The 16,036-nt window shown below is 35.8% G+C and overlaps 1 protein-coding gene across 2 annotated transcripts in view; it reads right to left on the reverse strand.

The window, feature by feature from the left end:
- Positions 1–1,916: 1,916 nt before the first annotated feature.
- RIMOC1 (RAB7A interacting MON1-CCZ1 complex subunit 1) overlaps positions 1,917–16,036 on the reverse strand; it is a 40,896-nt gene continuing 26,776 nt past the window's right edge. For both annotated transcript variants that reach the window (XM_027076004.2, XM_015067579.3), the window contains exons 3-6: positions 14,512–14,655; positions 11,907–12,038; positions 10,894–11,008; positions 1,917–6,889 (exon numbers count right to left, since the gene is read on the reverse strand). In XM_027076004.2, coding sequence (XP_026931805.1) covers positions 6,603–6,889; positions 10,894–11,008; positions 11,907–12,038; positions 14,512–14,655 — 678 coding nt within the window. In that variant the 3' untranslated portion in view covers positions 1,917–6,602. The remainder of the gene's footprint in view (positions 6,890–10,893; positions 11,009–11,906; positions 12,039–14,511; positions 14,656–16,036) is intronic.

Below are 16,036 nucleotides of genomic sequence, written 5' to 3' on the forward strand. Positions count from 1 at the left end.
TCTCCAGGGAGCTGTGGTTTTTTTTTTTTTTTTTTTTTTTTTTTTTTTAAGTTTAGTTATATATGGGGTTGGGGGAGAGGCAGAGAGAGAGGGAGAGATTGAATCCCAAGGGGCTCAAACTCACAAACTGTGAGATCATTACCTGAGCTGAAAGCAAAAGTCAGATGCTTAACCAACAGAGCCACCCAGGTGCCCCAGAACCCTGGTTCATTTTAATGGGAAATGGTATTTGGACATTATTTGGTGGTCTTTATGTAGAGAAAATAAGAGTTCATGCTGTTAATTTCTATTCAACTTCAGAATTACAGAATTTTTACTTACCTTCTTTGATTCCACTTTAGTCTCTTTTCCCTTACACTGAAAATCCACATTTCTAATGATATCAGCAGAGTTATTAATACTATAATTACTGAGGAGTTTGATTTCTTCACAGCCCTTGGGGATATCCACTAGGGGAATGCAAATTATTGTTCTTTAAAAATAATTGAAATATTCCTGTGTAGTTAAGCCACCAACCTGAAGCACAATACAGCTGATTTGTTGTATTTTGCTTTGGAATTTTAGGAGTTGCTTTTAATTTTGATGTAATCTTGCTTTGTAAAAATGTAGTACATGCTCCAAAGTCAAATGTACAAAACTTAAGGTATATTCAGAGAAGTCTAGCTTCCATCCTGGTCCCCTCCATCTGGTACCTCTCTCCATACCTCCCACCAGAAGTACTTTTTTTTTTTTTTAATTTTTAAATTAAAAAAAAATGTATATATATACACATATATGTATACATATGCACATATATGTATACATATATGTGTATATATATACATTATATACATACATATGTATATAATATATATAATGTACATATATATGTATATAATGTACATATAATATACATATGTATATATGTATATAATGTATATATAATGTATATATATTATATATAATATACATATATATAAGCAAACAAGGTTATACACACATATTTATTCCCTTTCTTAAATAGTACTATATACTCTTTTCCACCTTGTTTTTCACTTCAGATGACTCCATAGCATTATACAGAAATATTTGCTTTTGCTTCTTATAGCTACATACCATTCAATCATGTGGATTTCCCAGCTTAATCTATTTTTTAAACAGGATATTAAGGATATTAGATGACTAGTATTTCATTAAATGCCTCTGACTTGTCAGTTCAGTGTGACCTAAAGGTACTAGAAGCCAAGTCAATCAAGCTGATAGGTAAATGTTGATGTTGGTATACAGGGATATATATATATACATTGTGAGACTGGGGCTGAAAAATTTCTGAAAATTGTAGGTTTCCTTCTAGCCATATCTAAAACAAACATTTGTCTATCTAGCCAGTAATTTCTTCTCTGAAACTTGCTTTCCATTTAGAAAGGTCAGCACCACTTGAACTGACAAGGCAGTGAGTGAGTGCTCACTGGCCAGAACAAGAGTTTGTCTCTCAATTATCCTGGCTGATAAGTATATTTTCAGCATGATGAACTGATACACAAAACTAGACTTAAAGAAAATAATAAAAACTAGTCTTTTGAGCTCTTAGGATGTGCTAAGCATTAAACTAAGCAACTTCGAACATTAATTCATTTAATCCCTAATAACCTGTGATGTAGGTACTAATAGTGCTCCTTTGTTAAATAATAGGATATTGAGGTACAGAAAGTTTAAGTAATTTATGTGAAGCCACAAAGCTAGGACACAACAGGGCTAATATTTAACCTCAGATCTCTGGCTCCAGAGCCCATATTCCTAACCAGTATACTATACTGTATGAAATTTATTAGAACCATAAGAAATAATGTTCAGATGTCAAAGTAAACTGAGACAATGAAAGTTTTCATTCTGATACAACACTCAGATATAAAAGAAAATAAAGACCAAGATACAAATATGGGAGTATGGTTTTATTAAAAAAAAATTATATGCTCCAAAACATTTTACTTGGAAATCTTCACTACAAGTAAGAGAACAAAAAACAATAAAGAACTTCAGCATGAATACATATCACATACTTATTTATGGATACAGTAAATGCATTTTAATACAATACTTCCTAACATGTTATCTCATACCGTGTTAAAAATAATACAAGGAAGTGACACTAGAGAACTACAGAATCCTGGATTCTGTTGCAGATAAGGTATCCTTATTAGAGCCAAAAAAGGAGCCCTCGTAGGTGGCAAGAGAAAAGTGCCAAGCCATCCAAAACTAGCATGTTATCCAGTTGTGTGTTTTTAAGAATGCCATTAAAATGAAGCTGAGAATACGTTTAGATACAGTTCCCACTTCAAAGAACATCACAGAACCCACAAGTGGGAGGGTAAAGATAGGAATGTAATTTTATTGTGGAGTTTTAGCCACAACCCTCACTCACTTCACTCTACTGTATGCAAAGGTATGAGGGAAAGTCTTGTCATGATTTGAAACTTAATCAGCATCAAACAATTCATAATAGCCAGGAACGCTATAAATGCCACAAAGCAGATAGGCCTTTAAGTTTCAAAGCTTACTTTGAAACTTAACTACTTAACATAAAAAAATTCACACTGCAAAAGAAACACACAAATTTAAGGATTATAAAAAAAAAAAATCCTTTAACAGTTTTAGTAACAATCAGAGAACTCAAAATGGAGAGAAACCCCCCATGTAATAACACAACAAGGCCTTTAGGTTCTCACTCACTCATTAGTAAAGCCCACACTGGAAAACGTCTTAAATGTAATCAAAGGAAAAAGGTCTTACGTAGTGACTGACTCGTTCCTTAATTCTGTATCGGAACTTCCATAAGAAAGAAACTTTATGGATGTACTGAATGTGCAGCAAGGCATTTAACCAAAGGGAGAGAATTTGAAGACGCTAATGCTAACGTAGATAAGCATGCCTTCCCAACCACCATACATAAAACAGCACTCCTCTCCAGAGTCACACAAGCCCTTTTACCCTGCTTTATTCTTCATAGCACTAACCACTTAATACACGATACGTTTATTTCTTAAAATGTGTTAACTTCCTCCACTGGAATATAAACCCCCAGAAATGATGTTTTACAAAGCTATATCATCAATACCTAAGATGAAACCTGGCATGTAGTAGGCACATAATAATTGTTGATGAGGGAATTATAGTGCCTTGCTGATGTAGAGTGTTTGTTATCTTGAAGATACTTCACTTAAATGAAATAAAATTTACTTAGGTTTAACACATACATACAAAAATCTGTTGTTCATTGTTTTGTAATACACCCTAGTAAAAAGCACTGTAAGTGTTATGGTCTACAGATCATTCTCCAATTATGTGGGGGATGGAAAAGTTGTACAAAAAGCACCCAGTAGCACCCTCATAACTACACCAGCCAGTGAGAGACCCAAGTGGTTCCCAAGGGTCGTAAAGGCGAAATGGAAGTTCCCATTTTCTGAAGAGAAAGTTATGGTTTTCTCAGGTTCCAAATCTACATAATACTTTACTTCTCTGAGAACTAATTTCTTATTTGCCTTATTAACCACTGGTGTAGAGGGCATGGCAGTTTGGAATCCAATAGCAGCAACCCTTTTGTGCAGAGTTCGGCACTTAAGAACCGTGTCTCTTATTAATTAAAAAAAAAAAAAAAAAAAAAGGCAAAAAACCCCACAAAACAAAACCAAAAAACATTACTAAGGGCCTACCATTCATTAAGCACAATGTATTCAGATACATTTTTTAAATATGGAGTTCACCAGCACATAAGGAAAAGAACTATAAAGCAGTGTTACCTGTTTGATAACATGGGAAGGAACATTAAGGGAGCAGAAGCAAAGGAACATTTGACTGAAAAGGGCTGAAAAAACCTTATGGATCCAGTATCACTGGAGCTGAGTCCTAAAGCACAAGTATTCACCTGGCCACAAAGAAGGGCAAAGCATTCCCGGCAGAAGTAATGAGATCTGCAGAGTACTGAGGGGAGCCCAATGGGAAAGGAACTGAAGTATTTGCAATTGATCATCATGCTCCAAAAGGTGGGGGTAAGGGGGCGTGTGGTTCTAAAACCATACTAAAAATGATCTAAATTTTTATACTTAGAAAGCACAAAGGTATTTTTGTAGTAAAACTGGTTAAAAAGCTATATTAAATAAAAATCTCTGTTGCATAAGGATAAGCAAGGAGACAGGGGCAGGGATAGGGAGAGATTTTCCTTATACCAAGATGTTCTATCAGAATGTTTATCAAAAAGCAGCCTGGGTTGTAAATGCTAAGGAACACTGAACTAGAACATGATAACATGGGATGCACTGCAGAGAGAAAACTGGGGAGGTAGACAGAAACTAGATTGTGGCATTCTTTGTTGCCTTGCTCTGTGAAAGACCAAAAAAAAGAAAAAAAGAAAAAAAAAAAAAGAAAGAAAGAAAGAAAGAAAGAACATGAACCAAAAAGGATTTTAAACAAAAGATCAAAAGATGAGGGTTAGTTGTTTGGACATACTGAATTACCAAAATTGTGTGAGTGAAGATATTTAATAGGCAGTTAGAAAGAAGGCTCAGAGAGCAGGAGAAGCTGGGATTTGAGTTGCAAGTCTAGAAGTCAGCCTAACATTATAGCTGTCACAAGCAGCCAGGGCTATGAATGACATCACCTAAGAGTATTTAAAGTTAAAAAAAAAAAAAAAAGAGCGAGAGTGAGATTGGGAGGGAGGGAGAGAAGGAAAGGGGGGGGGAGGGGAAAAAGAAAACAGACCTTCAGGGAAGACCAATATCTAAGGGGCAAGCAGAAAAAAAAAAGAAGCTCCAGGGGAAATGAGGAGAGGTGGAGATCAGCTTTAGACAGGAAGCAGGTGACCTCTTTTCTTCTAAAAATGGGGAAAATGAGTACAGCAAAGCCGGGAAATAGAAATTAAACTCCTCATAGTCTGAATTTTCTGTAAGAGCGGACCAAGCGCCATATACTAAGGGAGGAGATAGAGGACATGAAAAAAGTAGTGAGGTTTAGATTAGCCACCAAGAGAAAAGGAGAGGAGCCACAGCAGGAACAAACAAGAGGCTTATACTGAGGGCTCTTCTAAAGTCGAAGGTGAGACACTCATAGGGATTACACCTTGAAGGGTTACATGAACTTCACATGGGACACAGCATTCCAGAAAAGGTGGGTGACAGGATAAATTCAATGGTGAGATGTGCAGAATGGTTACACTGAAGGACAAGAGGACAACGGACTTGAAGGGGCTGTGGAGAGCACTTCAACTGGTGACCCTTATAAAGCTGAAGCTGGAGGAAAGGAAGAAAATCTGAAACGGGCTGATGGTTTAGGAGAAAGAGGAACAGTCAAGAGGAGAAGGCTGTAAAGAAGCTAGAGATAGAATAGAAATACAGGGGGGCACCTGGGTGGCTCAGTCGGTTAAGCGTCCAACTTCAGCTCAGGTCACGATCTCGGGGTCCATGGGTTCGAGCCCCATGTCTGGCTCTGGGCTGATGGCTCAGAGCCTGGAGCCTGCTTCTGATTCTGTCTCCCTCTCTCTCTGCCCCTCCCCCGTTCATGCTCTGTCTCTCTCTGTCTCAAAAATAAATAAACGTTAAAAAAAAAAAAAAAAGAATAGAAATACAGGGAAAGAAAAATCAACAAAAATGAGGAAGTGAAAAAGCTGGAAAGATAGGAATTGTTATCGGTTACTGCAATTTAAGATTTCAGAAAGAGAACACAAGATGGTGATTTTCATTCAAGGTGTAGCCATGGGAGTAAGCTCCTGGAATGTGATGAAGTCACTGGCACAGAAGTCAAGGATATCAGCAAGGTATTAGACAGATCATCCCAAGATGACAAGAGGAGTTGAGGTAGACAGAAATACCGTAAGCAAGATAGAAAGTTAGGTTCTCTGGCCATCTCTATTATTAAAGACAAAAATATTAAAATTTCAATATATCCAAAAAGGTGTGCTCTAAACACATATGAGCTAATGATGGACTAACCTAAATTGGTTTCACCTTCATTACTCATTTGATAAGCCATCCATTTTCTTTTAAAACAGGAAAATCATTTGAAAATGGTTATATAATGCCCAATAGCATAAAAATTTTTAATTCTATTAGTAACACATGGTGAAAAAAAATCAAACAATTCTCTTGTGGCATTGCATTATTTACCTTATTCTGGAAATGGGAGTCTAAATACTGTAATCTTCTACTTTGCCCATTTTTTATCCATCTAAAGCAATGAGGTGACTTGATTTTAATCGCTGAAGCGTAGCTTCAAGATAGACCTAAAAATAATCTGAAGATATTTAAAGTGGTCAATTTTATGTCACAATATTAAAAAAAGAAACCTAAAGTAATAAAAAAATTCTAAGAAGCTAAACTGGATTACTACTTAGTATTAGTTACAGGATGGCTGAATTAAAATTACATGCCATCTTAGAAATTAAAGAATTGTTCCTTCATAGATTTAAAAATATGTAATGAAAGATGGCGATGGCATTTAAAAATAGGTAACCCTGCTGGTTATCTTTACATAGTGTAACATTCTTAAGCTCAGTGTCAATATGTCTTCTTTCCTGGAACTTTTTCCATTTCACGGGTTGTTTTGTTCTTCTGTTTCAAAAAGAATAGCTGAACTTACTGGTTGGTATGATGCTGAAAGAAGTTTAAAATTTGTTTTGCATTTGCTGTATTCCATTCTTGTTCTTTCAGGGGTCCTTCGCACACAGATACATACTTTTTCAAAATTTTTTCTCCTACTTCTCGGAAATCCAAGGGTTCTTTCTGTGTCATGTAGCTTGCTCCGGAAACACCACTATCCACTTCATGATTTTCTGGCTGTTGATCTGCACAATGCTTCAATCCCCAGTAACACATTTCTCCGCTGTACATCATAGCCAGCAAATGAATGTCACTAAATATTCCTGGGAAAATCATTTAGGTTGAGAGATTAGAATTTAAATATTTAAAAAGAAACCTTGGTTATTAAAACTCTAATAAATTCCTTTTATGTCATTAAGTGTTTTTCCTTCTCATTTCAGTTACACTAGAAAAGCCAAATGATCACTAATATAATCCTCATTTAATTGGCATTTCTATCTCTATTTTACCTATAAAAGAGGTCCATCACTCCCAACCCCCCAAAAAACAGTTTGTCAGAGATTTTTTTTAAAGAATCATTTAGGTCACTGTGTTCTTAAGTTCTAAAATTGGGTAAATTATCACTAAGATCTGGCCACAAAAATATTTTGAATTCATGTAGAACTTTTAAAATTAATATTAAGGATTATTCAGAATTATGTTTAATATTGGCTAGTAAAATATTAAAAAATAATTAGATGGGAATGCAAGCTGGTACAGCCACTCTGGAAAACAGTATGGAGGTTCCTCAAAAAACTAAAAATAGAACTACCCTACGACCCAGTAATTACACTACTAGGCATTTATCCAAGGGATACAGGTGTGCTGTTTTGAAGGGACACATGCACCCCCATGATTATAGCAGCACTATCAACAATAGCCAAAGTATGGAAAGAGCCCAAATGTCCATCAATGGATGAATGGATAAAGAAGTGGTATATATATACAATGGAGTATTACTCGGCAATCAAAAAGAATGAAATCTTGCCATTGTAACTACATGGATGGAACTAAAGGGTATTATGCTAAGCGAAATTAGTCAGAGAAAGAAAAATCATATGACTTCACTCATATGAGGACTTTAAGAGACAAAACAGATGAACATAAGGGAAGGGAAACAAAAATAATATAAAAACAGGGAGGGGGACAAAACAGAAGAGACTCATAAATACGGAGAACAAACTGAGGGTTACTGGAGGGGTTGTGGGAGGGGGGGATGAGCTAAATGGGTAAGGGGCACTAAGGAATCTACTCCTGAAATCACTGTTGCACCATATGCTAACCAATTTGGATGCAAATTTTTTTTATTTAAAATAAATAAATAAATAAATAGCCCCTGGGTGGCTAGTCGGTTAAGCATCTGACTTCAGCTCACAACATGATCTCCCAGTCCATGAGTTCGAGCCCTGCATCAGGCCCTGTGCTGACAGCTCAGAGCCTGGAGCCCACTTTGGATTCTGTGTCTCCCTCTCTCTCTGTCCCTACCCTGCTCGTGCTTTGTCTCTCTCTGTCTCAAAAATAAATAAACATTAAAAAATTTAAAAAAATAAATAAATAGGGGCGCCTGGGTGGCGCAGTCGGTTAAGTGTTCGACTTCAGCCAGGTCACGATCTCGTGGTCCGTGAGTTCGAGCATCGTGTCAGGCTCTGGGCTAATGGCTCGGAGCCTGGAGCCTGTTTCTGATTCTGTGTCTCCCTCTCTCTCTGCCCCTCCCCTGTTCATGCTCTGTCTCTCTCTGTCCCAAAAATAAATAAATGTTGAAAAAATAAATAAATAAATAAATAAATAAATAAATAAGTAAGTAAATAAAATAAAATAAAATAAAATAAAATCTCTAAGATCCTTCCTAAATCTAAAATAAAATTTTCACACTTACAGAATACTAAGAACTAATTTTCAAAACCATACTATGTATAAAAATATACAGACTTAAGTATACAAAAACTATGTCAAAACACTTACATTGTTTTCATTTTTGAATAAATGTTTTAAGTGAAGGAAAAAAAATAATTAGAACCTCTCTGATGGGGTATCAGGAGTAATTCAGCCAGGTAGGCTTCCTGGCTCCTAAGCTACATCTTGAGAGAGATGAAGTAGGGAGGAACAAACTGCTTTAGATGAGAACAAGAAGCCAACACCAGAAGAGGACCTAGCCCTGTGGCAAAAGTGCTATGGAGTGGATGTTGTTTTCTTTTTTTTTTTCCTGGAAAAAAGAGACCCTATCTGTCCCTTTTGATTCTCCTGTGGAAGAAGTAGTGGAAGCTAGGGGCTAATGCAATCAAATTATGATTTAAGAGAAGACACTAGTACCACAAACATCCTGAAGAGAAAATTCCAGGCCGTAAGAGTATACTACCCTATGACTAGAAATGAGAGAATAAGAGAAATTGGTGACTCTTGCTACTTTCTTTGGTTCTAAATAGGCTTTCGTGCCCATCCCTACTTTTTCTTTTACATCAATCCATATTGGTGGGTGAGGAGATTTTAGAAAGGCCACTGTCAATGCAGCTAATCAGTTTACTAGTTATCCGCAAGAAATACTTCCTACAAATAAACCAAAACACCATGTTTGTCAAAACAGGCCCACTGGAGGAGCATTTGGTATTTGCAATTTTTAGGACAGCTACGTGCCTGAATTAACTGAAAATAACAACTTTCAGTAGTTTAAATCATGCTGCTTTTTTCTAAGCAGTGTTTTCAAATAAAATGGAAAAACCTACAAAAGCTAACAAAGAAAAAAGGATCATTAAAATATACTTATAAAATTGAAATATAGAATTTTCCCTAAGTTTTCTTCTTCTCCGTATTTGATTTCTCCCCACCAAAATTTCAGATGAAGTAAAAAGAAAGTTTACACGTATAATCTAATGTCACTTGCCAGCTATGTGACCTTCAACACATCTTCTGGCTTATCATGACATCAGTTCCTCCACTTATAAAGAGATGGCAAAAATAAGTGGTTCTTCCCTCCCACACCTCAGTCTAAAACCCAAATGATGCTCTATATCCAGTTCCTAATATTTTCAGGTGGATAGATATGACAGGAACTAACATTTGCCACCTAGTATTTATTCTTCCCTTCTTTCTTAGTTAAGAGACAATTTTACTTGGGATGGCAATGTATCAGGTGAAGGGCTATACTGTAATCCCAGGTTCCCTTGTACCTGTTTGAAGCCATGTGATTAAATTATTGCCAGTGAAATGTAGGTGGAAGTTTTAAGTGTCAGGAACTTTTAAGAAGGTTATTCCAAAGGAGCAGTGTTGACTGAAAGAGACATCTTTTTGCCATTCCTATAGACTGAAACACAGGTGAGACGAAAAGACCTCCAGAAGCATGTTGAGACAGAGAATGCAATATCCTCAACAGAGGTGCATGTTGCACAACTCTGGGAAGTACTATTTACATGTATTCTGTATAAATGCCTCCCTCTGAAGCTGTAAGGCTGTAGTTCTGAAGATGATGGAGGAAAAAGGTAGGACGCTGATAGGAATCACCATAATCAGCTCTGGTTTTGGTTGTTGTTTTTTTTTCTCAGTGTTTATTTATTTTTGAGAGAGAGTGCGAGTGAGGGAAGGGCAGAGACAGAGAGAGAGACACACAGAATCTGACGCAGGCTCCAGGCTCCAAGTTGAGCTGTCAGCACAGAACCTGACATGGGGCTTGAACCCAGGAACCGCGAGATCATGACCTGAGCAGAAGTCGGATGTTCAACTGACTAAGCCACCCATGTGCCCCGTAAGACCATTTTTATGTGAAAGAGCAGTAAATTTCTACTTGTTTAAAAGTTACTTCCGGGGCAGCTGGGTGGCTCAGTCGGATAGGATCCAACTCTTGATTTAGGCTCAGGTCATGATTTCAAGGTTTGTGAGTTCGAGGCCCAAGTCGGGCTCTAGGCTGACAGTGCAGAGTCTGCTTAGGATTCTCTCTCTCCCATTCTCTCTGCCCCTCCCCAGCTGCGTGCATGGCTCTCTCTATCTCTCTCTCAAAATAAATAAACTTAAAAAAAGTTATTTCCAGTCTGTTTCAAGTAGCCGAATCTAGTGCCTAATTGGGCTAATTGGGGATACGAAATAAAAGCAGCATGATATATAATTCTTTCAAAGTTACTATAAAGGGAATAGCAGTATTTTTTATTTTTTACATGAGAAGATATTTAAAAGCCCTTTATTATTTTTTGGTATATAATGTACCTTGAAATTCATTTAAATCAGAGTAAAGTCTAGTAAACGTAAAAATTAAGGAAAAAAAACCTTTAAAACAGGAAACTGCAAAAAGAGATCACATTACCTTCACTCAGTAATTTAGCTGTGTCTAAGTCTTGGAAAGAAACTCCTTCATTTAACTGGATAGGACACCGGTAATTTAACATCTGTAGCAAGTAACTGATTCCATCAATAAGATACTAAATGAAAATCAAAGCCAAAGAATTATAAGTATTATATGAAGAACTGTAGAAACCTCAAACGTTAATTTCCCCCCATTCTTTACTTAAGAGAAAATTGACTAGTTTGTAAATGTATCTTGTGGTTATTATATCACAATGGTAGAAGGACCCACCCCATCCCAAAACTTTTATAAATACAACCTTCCAAATGCTCCAATTAGCAAAAGAGTATGGGAGATAAAAAAAGAAAGAACTAACCAAGAACACATGACTCAGTAATATATTTGTCAAAGATGTTAACAGAGGAAGAAAAAGATAAAATAACAATTAATTGTTCAAAAACAATTTATTAAAACATGTGCTTGTTATAATTTAAGAAATACTATGAACAAAATTTTACATCAAGGGTAACCTCTCATTTCTAGGCCCGCATAAACTATGTATACAACCAACTCAAGTTTGAATTCTTAGTAAAACAATATAAGACAGGTTCTTTGGATTTACAGATTTGGTCAGAAGAGTCAAGACGAATCAGAGGGCTACAGTGTTCTACAGTAGGGTCACGAGGTTCTTTATGAGTTATCTGCTGACAGAGAGAGGGTCACAGCCAAGTTTGTTTCCTTCAGGCCATAAATATGCTTAGAAATTAATACAGACAGTCTATATTCTATTTAAAAAAAAAAATCCCAAACTTAAAAACAGCATGTAAACTTCCCAGTTTACAAAGGCTTTCACATGTTATCTTATTTAATCTTCACAATAATTCCCATATGCTTAAGAATACATAGCTAGTAAGTTGAAACCTGGAGTGCAAACCCAGACCCTTTGATTCCACTACTCTTCGTACTACACCAATGACAGCTTTTTGAAACCTGTAAAGTCAACAGTCTAAAATGTATAAGGAACACCTTTTTACCTTTTTAAGCAAACTGGATTTTCTTGTGAGCCACTCTCTCCTTTTGGTCAGAGAATGACAATACATATAGAGTAGAGCACCTCTTCTCCAAGAGAGGCATTCCAGAAGTTCATCCCCAAGCAAATCGCAGGGCTGAAATACAACAAAGACTTAGCTAAAAAAAGAAACCTCACATCTGTAAAAATAAAAATGAAATTCCAAAATATTGAGCAATTCAAAACACTTTCATTTCACAAAATTTGCCCTTTACTTGGCTACTTATTATTCATGAATGCCTTACTTTGTTTGAATCAATTATAAGTTTAGAAATCTATTGCTACGTGAAAATACTCCAATTTACAATTTTTTAGAAAATAATATTTAAGTATTTTAGTAGTCATTTCTAATATATCTGAAATATAAGTATTCCATAATCTGATTAAAAAGATAACTTTTCACTCAATAAATCATGCTGGGAACACTGGACAGCTACATGAAAAAGAATGAAACTGGATTACTTTCCTACACCATACACAAAAATAAACTCAAAATAAAATAAAGACCTAAACGTAAGACTTGAAACCACAAAACGCCTAGAAGAAAACATAGGCAGTAATTTCTTTGATATTGGCCTTAGCAATATTTTTTTAGGTATTTTTCTTGAGGCAAAGGAAACAAAAGAAATAAACTACTGAGACTACATCAAAACAAAAAGCTTCTGCACAGCAAAGGAAACCATCAACAAATGAAAATGCAACCTACTGAATGGAAGATGTTTGCAAATAACATAATGATATACCTGATAAGGGGTTAATATCCAAAACATATAAAGAATCTATATAGCTTAACACCAAAAAAACCCAAATAATCCAATCAAAAAGCAAACAGAGGACGTGAATAGACATTTTTCAAACGAAGGTATATAGAGATGGCCAACGGACACATGAAAAGATGCTCAACATTACTAATTATCAGGGAAATGCAAATCAAAATCACAATGAGATATCACCTTGCACCTGTCAGAATGGCTAGAATCAAAAGGACAAGAAATAATAAGTGTTGGTAAGGATGTGGAGAAAAAGGAACCCTTGTATGCTACTGGTAGGAATGTAAATTGGTGCAGCCACTGAGAAAACAGTATGAATGTTCCTCAACAATTAAAAATAGAATTACTGTATGATCAAGTAATTCCACTAATGGGTATTTACCCAAAACAAAAAGACTAATTTAAAAAAATATATGCACTCCAACGTTTATTGCAGCATTATTTATAATAGCCAAGATATGGAAATAACCCAAATGTCCATTAATAGATATATGGATAAAAAAGATGTGGTAAATACAAAGGGTTATTATTCAGCCATAAAAAAGAAAAGATCTTGCCATTTGTGATAACATAGATAGACCTACATGGTATCGTGCTAGGAAAAAATAAATCAGACAGAGAAAGACAAATACCACGTGATTTCACTTATGTGTGAAATCTAAAAAATAAAACAAATGGATAAACAAACAAAAAGCAGAATCAGACTCATAAATACAGAGAACAAACTGATGGTTGCCAGAGGAATGGGCAAAACAGGTGAAGGAGAGAGAGTGGGATATACAGGCTCCCAGTTATGGAATGAGTAAATCACAGGGAAAATGGGTACAATGGTATTGTAATTGCCTTGGAAGATGTAGCTACACTTATGAACATAGCATAACATACGAAATTGTTGAATCCCTATACCATACACTTGAAACTAATGTAACATTGTATGTCAACAACAGTTCAATAAAAAATAAGTGTTAAAAAAGGGTAACTTTTTAGAAATCTGTTACTTGAAACAAGATGACACTTGTAGTACTGTTAGAATAAAATAATGAAAAAATATATATATAAGGTTTTAATATATCAAACTTTTACTGTGTTGTATCATTTAAAACTTGGGATTATTTGTTCCCACAGTTAACATCCCCTGATAAACACATAGAGAAAAAAAAAAAATCTGGGTAAAGAGAGCCAGCAGGCAGTTAAAGATAATAAATTATTTGCTTGCAAGAATAGCCAGGGCTAGACAAAAATCGTGGAATCATCTAAATAGAGATGACAATAAAAAGCATGTGAACAGGTTGTCAAGCAGACAGAATAGAGAAAATCAGAGGATTAAGATATCCTTGGTGAGGGTGTATCTTTCCAGGATGGGAGAAAGGGCAGATGTTTGGGGAAGAACAAGAGCCAGGCTCTGAGGGCCTCAGAGGGATGGGGTGATCAATAGGAAGAAAAGCAGCAAATGCCCAGGAGGAAAAAGACTGTAAAAAGGACAAGAGATGTGTTAATTAGATCCCTCAGGACCTTCAATCTGCAGAAGTAAAGGGAGCAGAAATAGCAAATATCTGTCTTTAGAAAATGATCAGGCACCAGTAATTCCAATACAATTCCATTATGCAAATATTCTGAAACATATATGTGATACTTTAGTTGTGATGTTGGTCTGAGGTGTTAAAGTCTCATACATCCCTCCTTTAATCTTCATTTTAAACAGAGACAAAGACACATTCCAGAAGAAGAAATGACAGACTCTAAAGAGCAAAACAGGAAGAAACAGCATTCCACCATAATTCACAGGAGTACAAAACTTACTTTTGGATGCATATTATTTTCTTTAATTAAAATTTCTGGTTCTGAAAGAAAACTGATCAGCTCTTTTACTTTCTGTGAAGAGTCCTCAGGAAAATCTTCATCTACTAGTTTGTTCTCCTCAAAATATGTCATGTCCAAAATGGCCTGCAGTAAAACAAACAAAAGTATCCATTAATGATTGAAATGTGAATAACTTACATTTTAACCTAACATATACAGATGCTTTATTAGACAATTAAATTTGAAAAGTGGGAAAAATGTCTAGCTGTACACATAGTCTCTGATGGGCTTCATAGGAAACCTCATAGGTATTTTAGTAAAATATTGAATTAATGATAATCTTGCTTCTCTCAAAAAAAGTAAATAAAGAAGACTTTAAGCTAATCATATATGACATTAATTACGAAAAATATATTATGTTCCTTGCAATTTACACATACATACTTCTTGAACATTTTCTAAATGCCTGCTATATCAATTTAAGATCACTACCTCTAGTTTTATATATTGAACCTTCAAATAGTTTATTTGTTTCTTCAAATGCAGACCTAGCATTTGGGGAATATGTATTCTGCCACCCAATAAAGGCAGTATATAGCCAACATTATGCAATTTAAACACTAAATCCCTAGCATTCCTAAATATAAGATGCTCTGTTCAAGTACCTTAAAACTACACAATCTTTTCTCTCTTTTTTTTTAATCTACTGGACTAAGACTAAGGAAACTGAGTTCTTCCACTAATCACCCAACTAACCAAGAACAGTCAATTTTATTGGTAAAATAAAGAAACTGCTTTTCAAAGTTCCTTGCTTTGAGGATAGAATGAATTAACATATGTACAACACACAGAATATTAATTATACAGGGCTACTTAAGTGCTAAGTGTTCTTGTGTTGAAGGCCTAAGTCAGGAAGAGCAAATCATTATCCTACAGATAGTAACTTTGATTCAGAACCATAATTAGGGTCTAAGGGGGCCTGGGGAATTCAAATCTGTATCTCTAGGTCTTTCATCTTATCTTTAGAAATAAATTCAAATGTTTAGAGGGTAGAAGTTAATTAAGATGGAGGGATGGGGGAAGCTTCCCTCTTCCCTTGAACACAGCTAGATAAATATCCAGTCATTCTGAACACCCAAGAAATCAACTGACTGAAAAAATAACACTACAAGTAAAATTGTGGAGGGTAGAATCTGCAGAGAGTTGATTTGGGAGAGATAAGAACTGAGGGTGCTCCAGAGGAGAGGGAGCCCTGCTAAAAAAAAAAGACTACTGCAAAGTATTATAAGGAGTGGAGTACAACAAGTTTTAGAAGTCCACCACTACCAAGGTCGTGCCTGGCTTAGCAGTATTCCCGTGGGGAAGGAGGGTGGAGACCCTGCAGAAGACAGTGTGGTCTGAGGATTCTCTGGTTGCTGGGGGAGAAATAGATCCCCTGCTTGGAGTGCACTTGGGAGTGGAAGCAAGGCCTTCTAGGGGACAGAAGAAAGGGTGGTGCTAACGTGCTACACGATTCCCAGGCATA

The sequence above is a fragment of the Acinonyx jubatus genome, chromosome A1 (genome assembly GCF_027475565.1).
Source record: "Acinonyx jubatus isolate Ajub_Pintada_27869175 chromosome A1, VMU_Ajub_asm_v1.0, whole genome shotgun sequence".
Lineage (NCBI taxonomy): Eukaryota > Metazoa > Chordata > Mammalia > Carnivora > Felidae > Acinonyx > Acinonyx jubatus.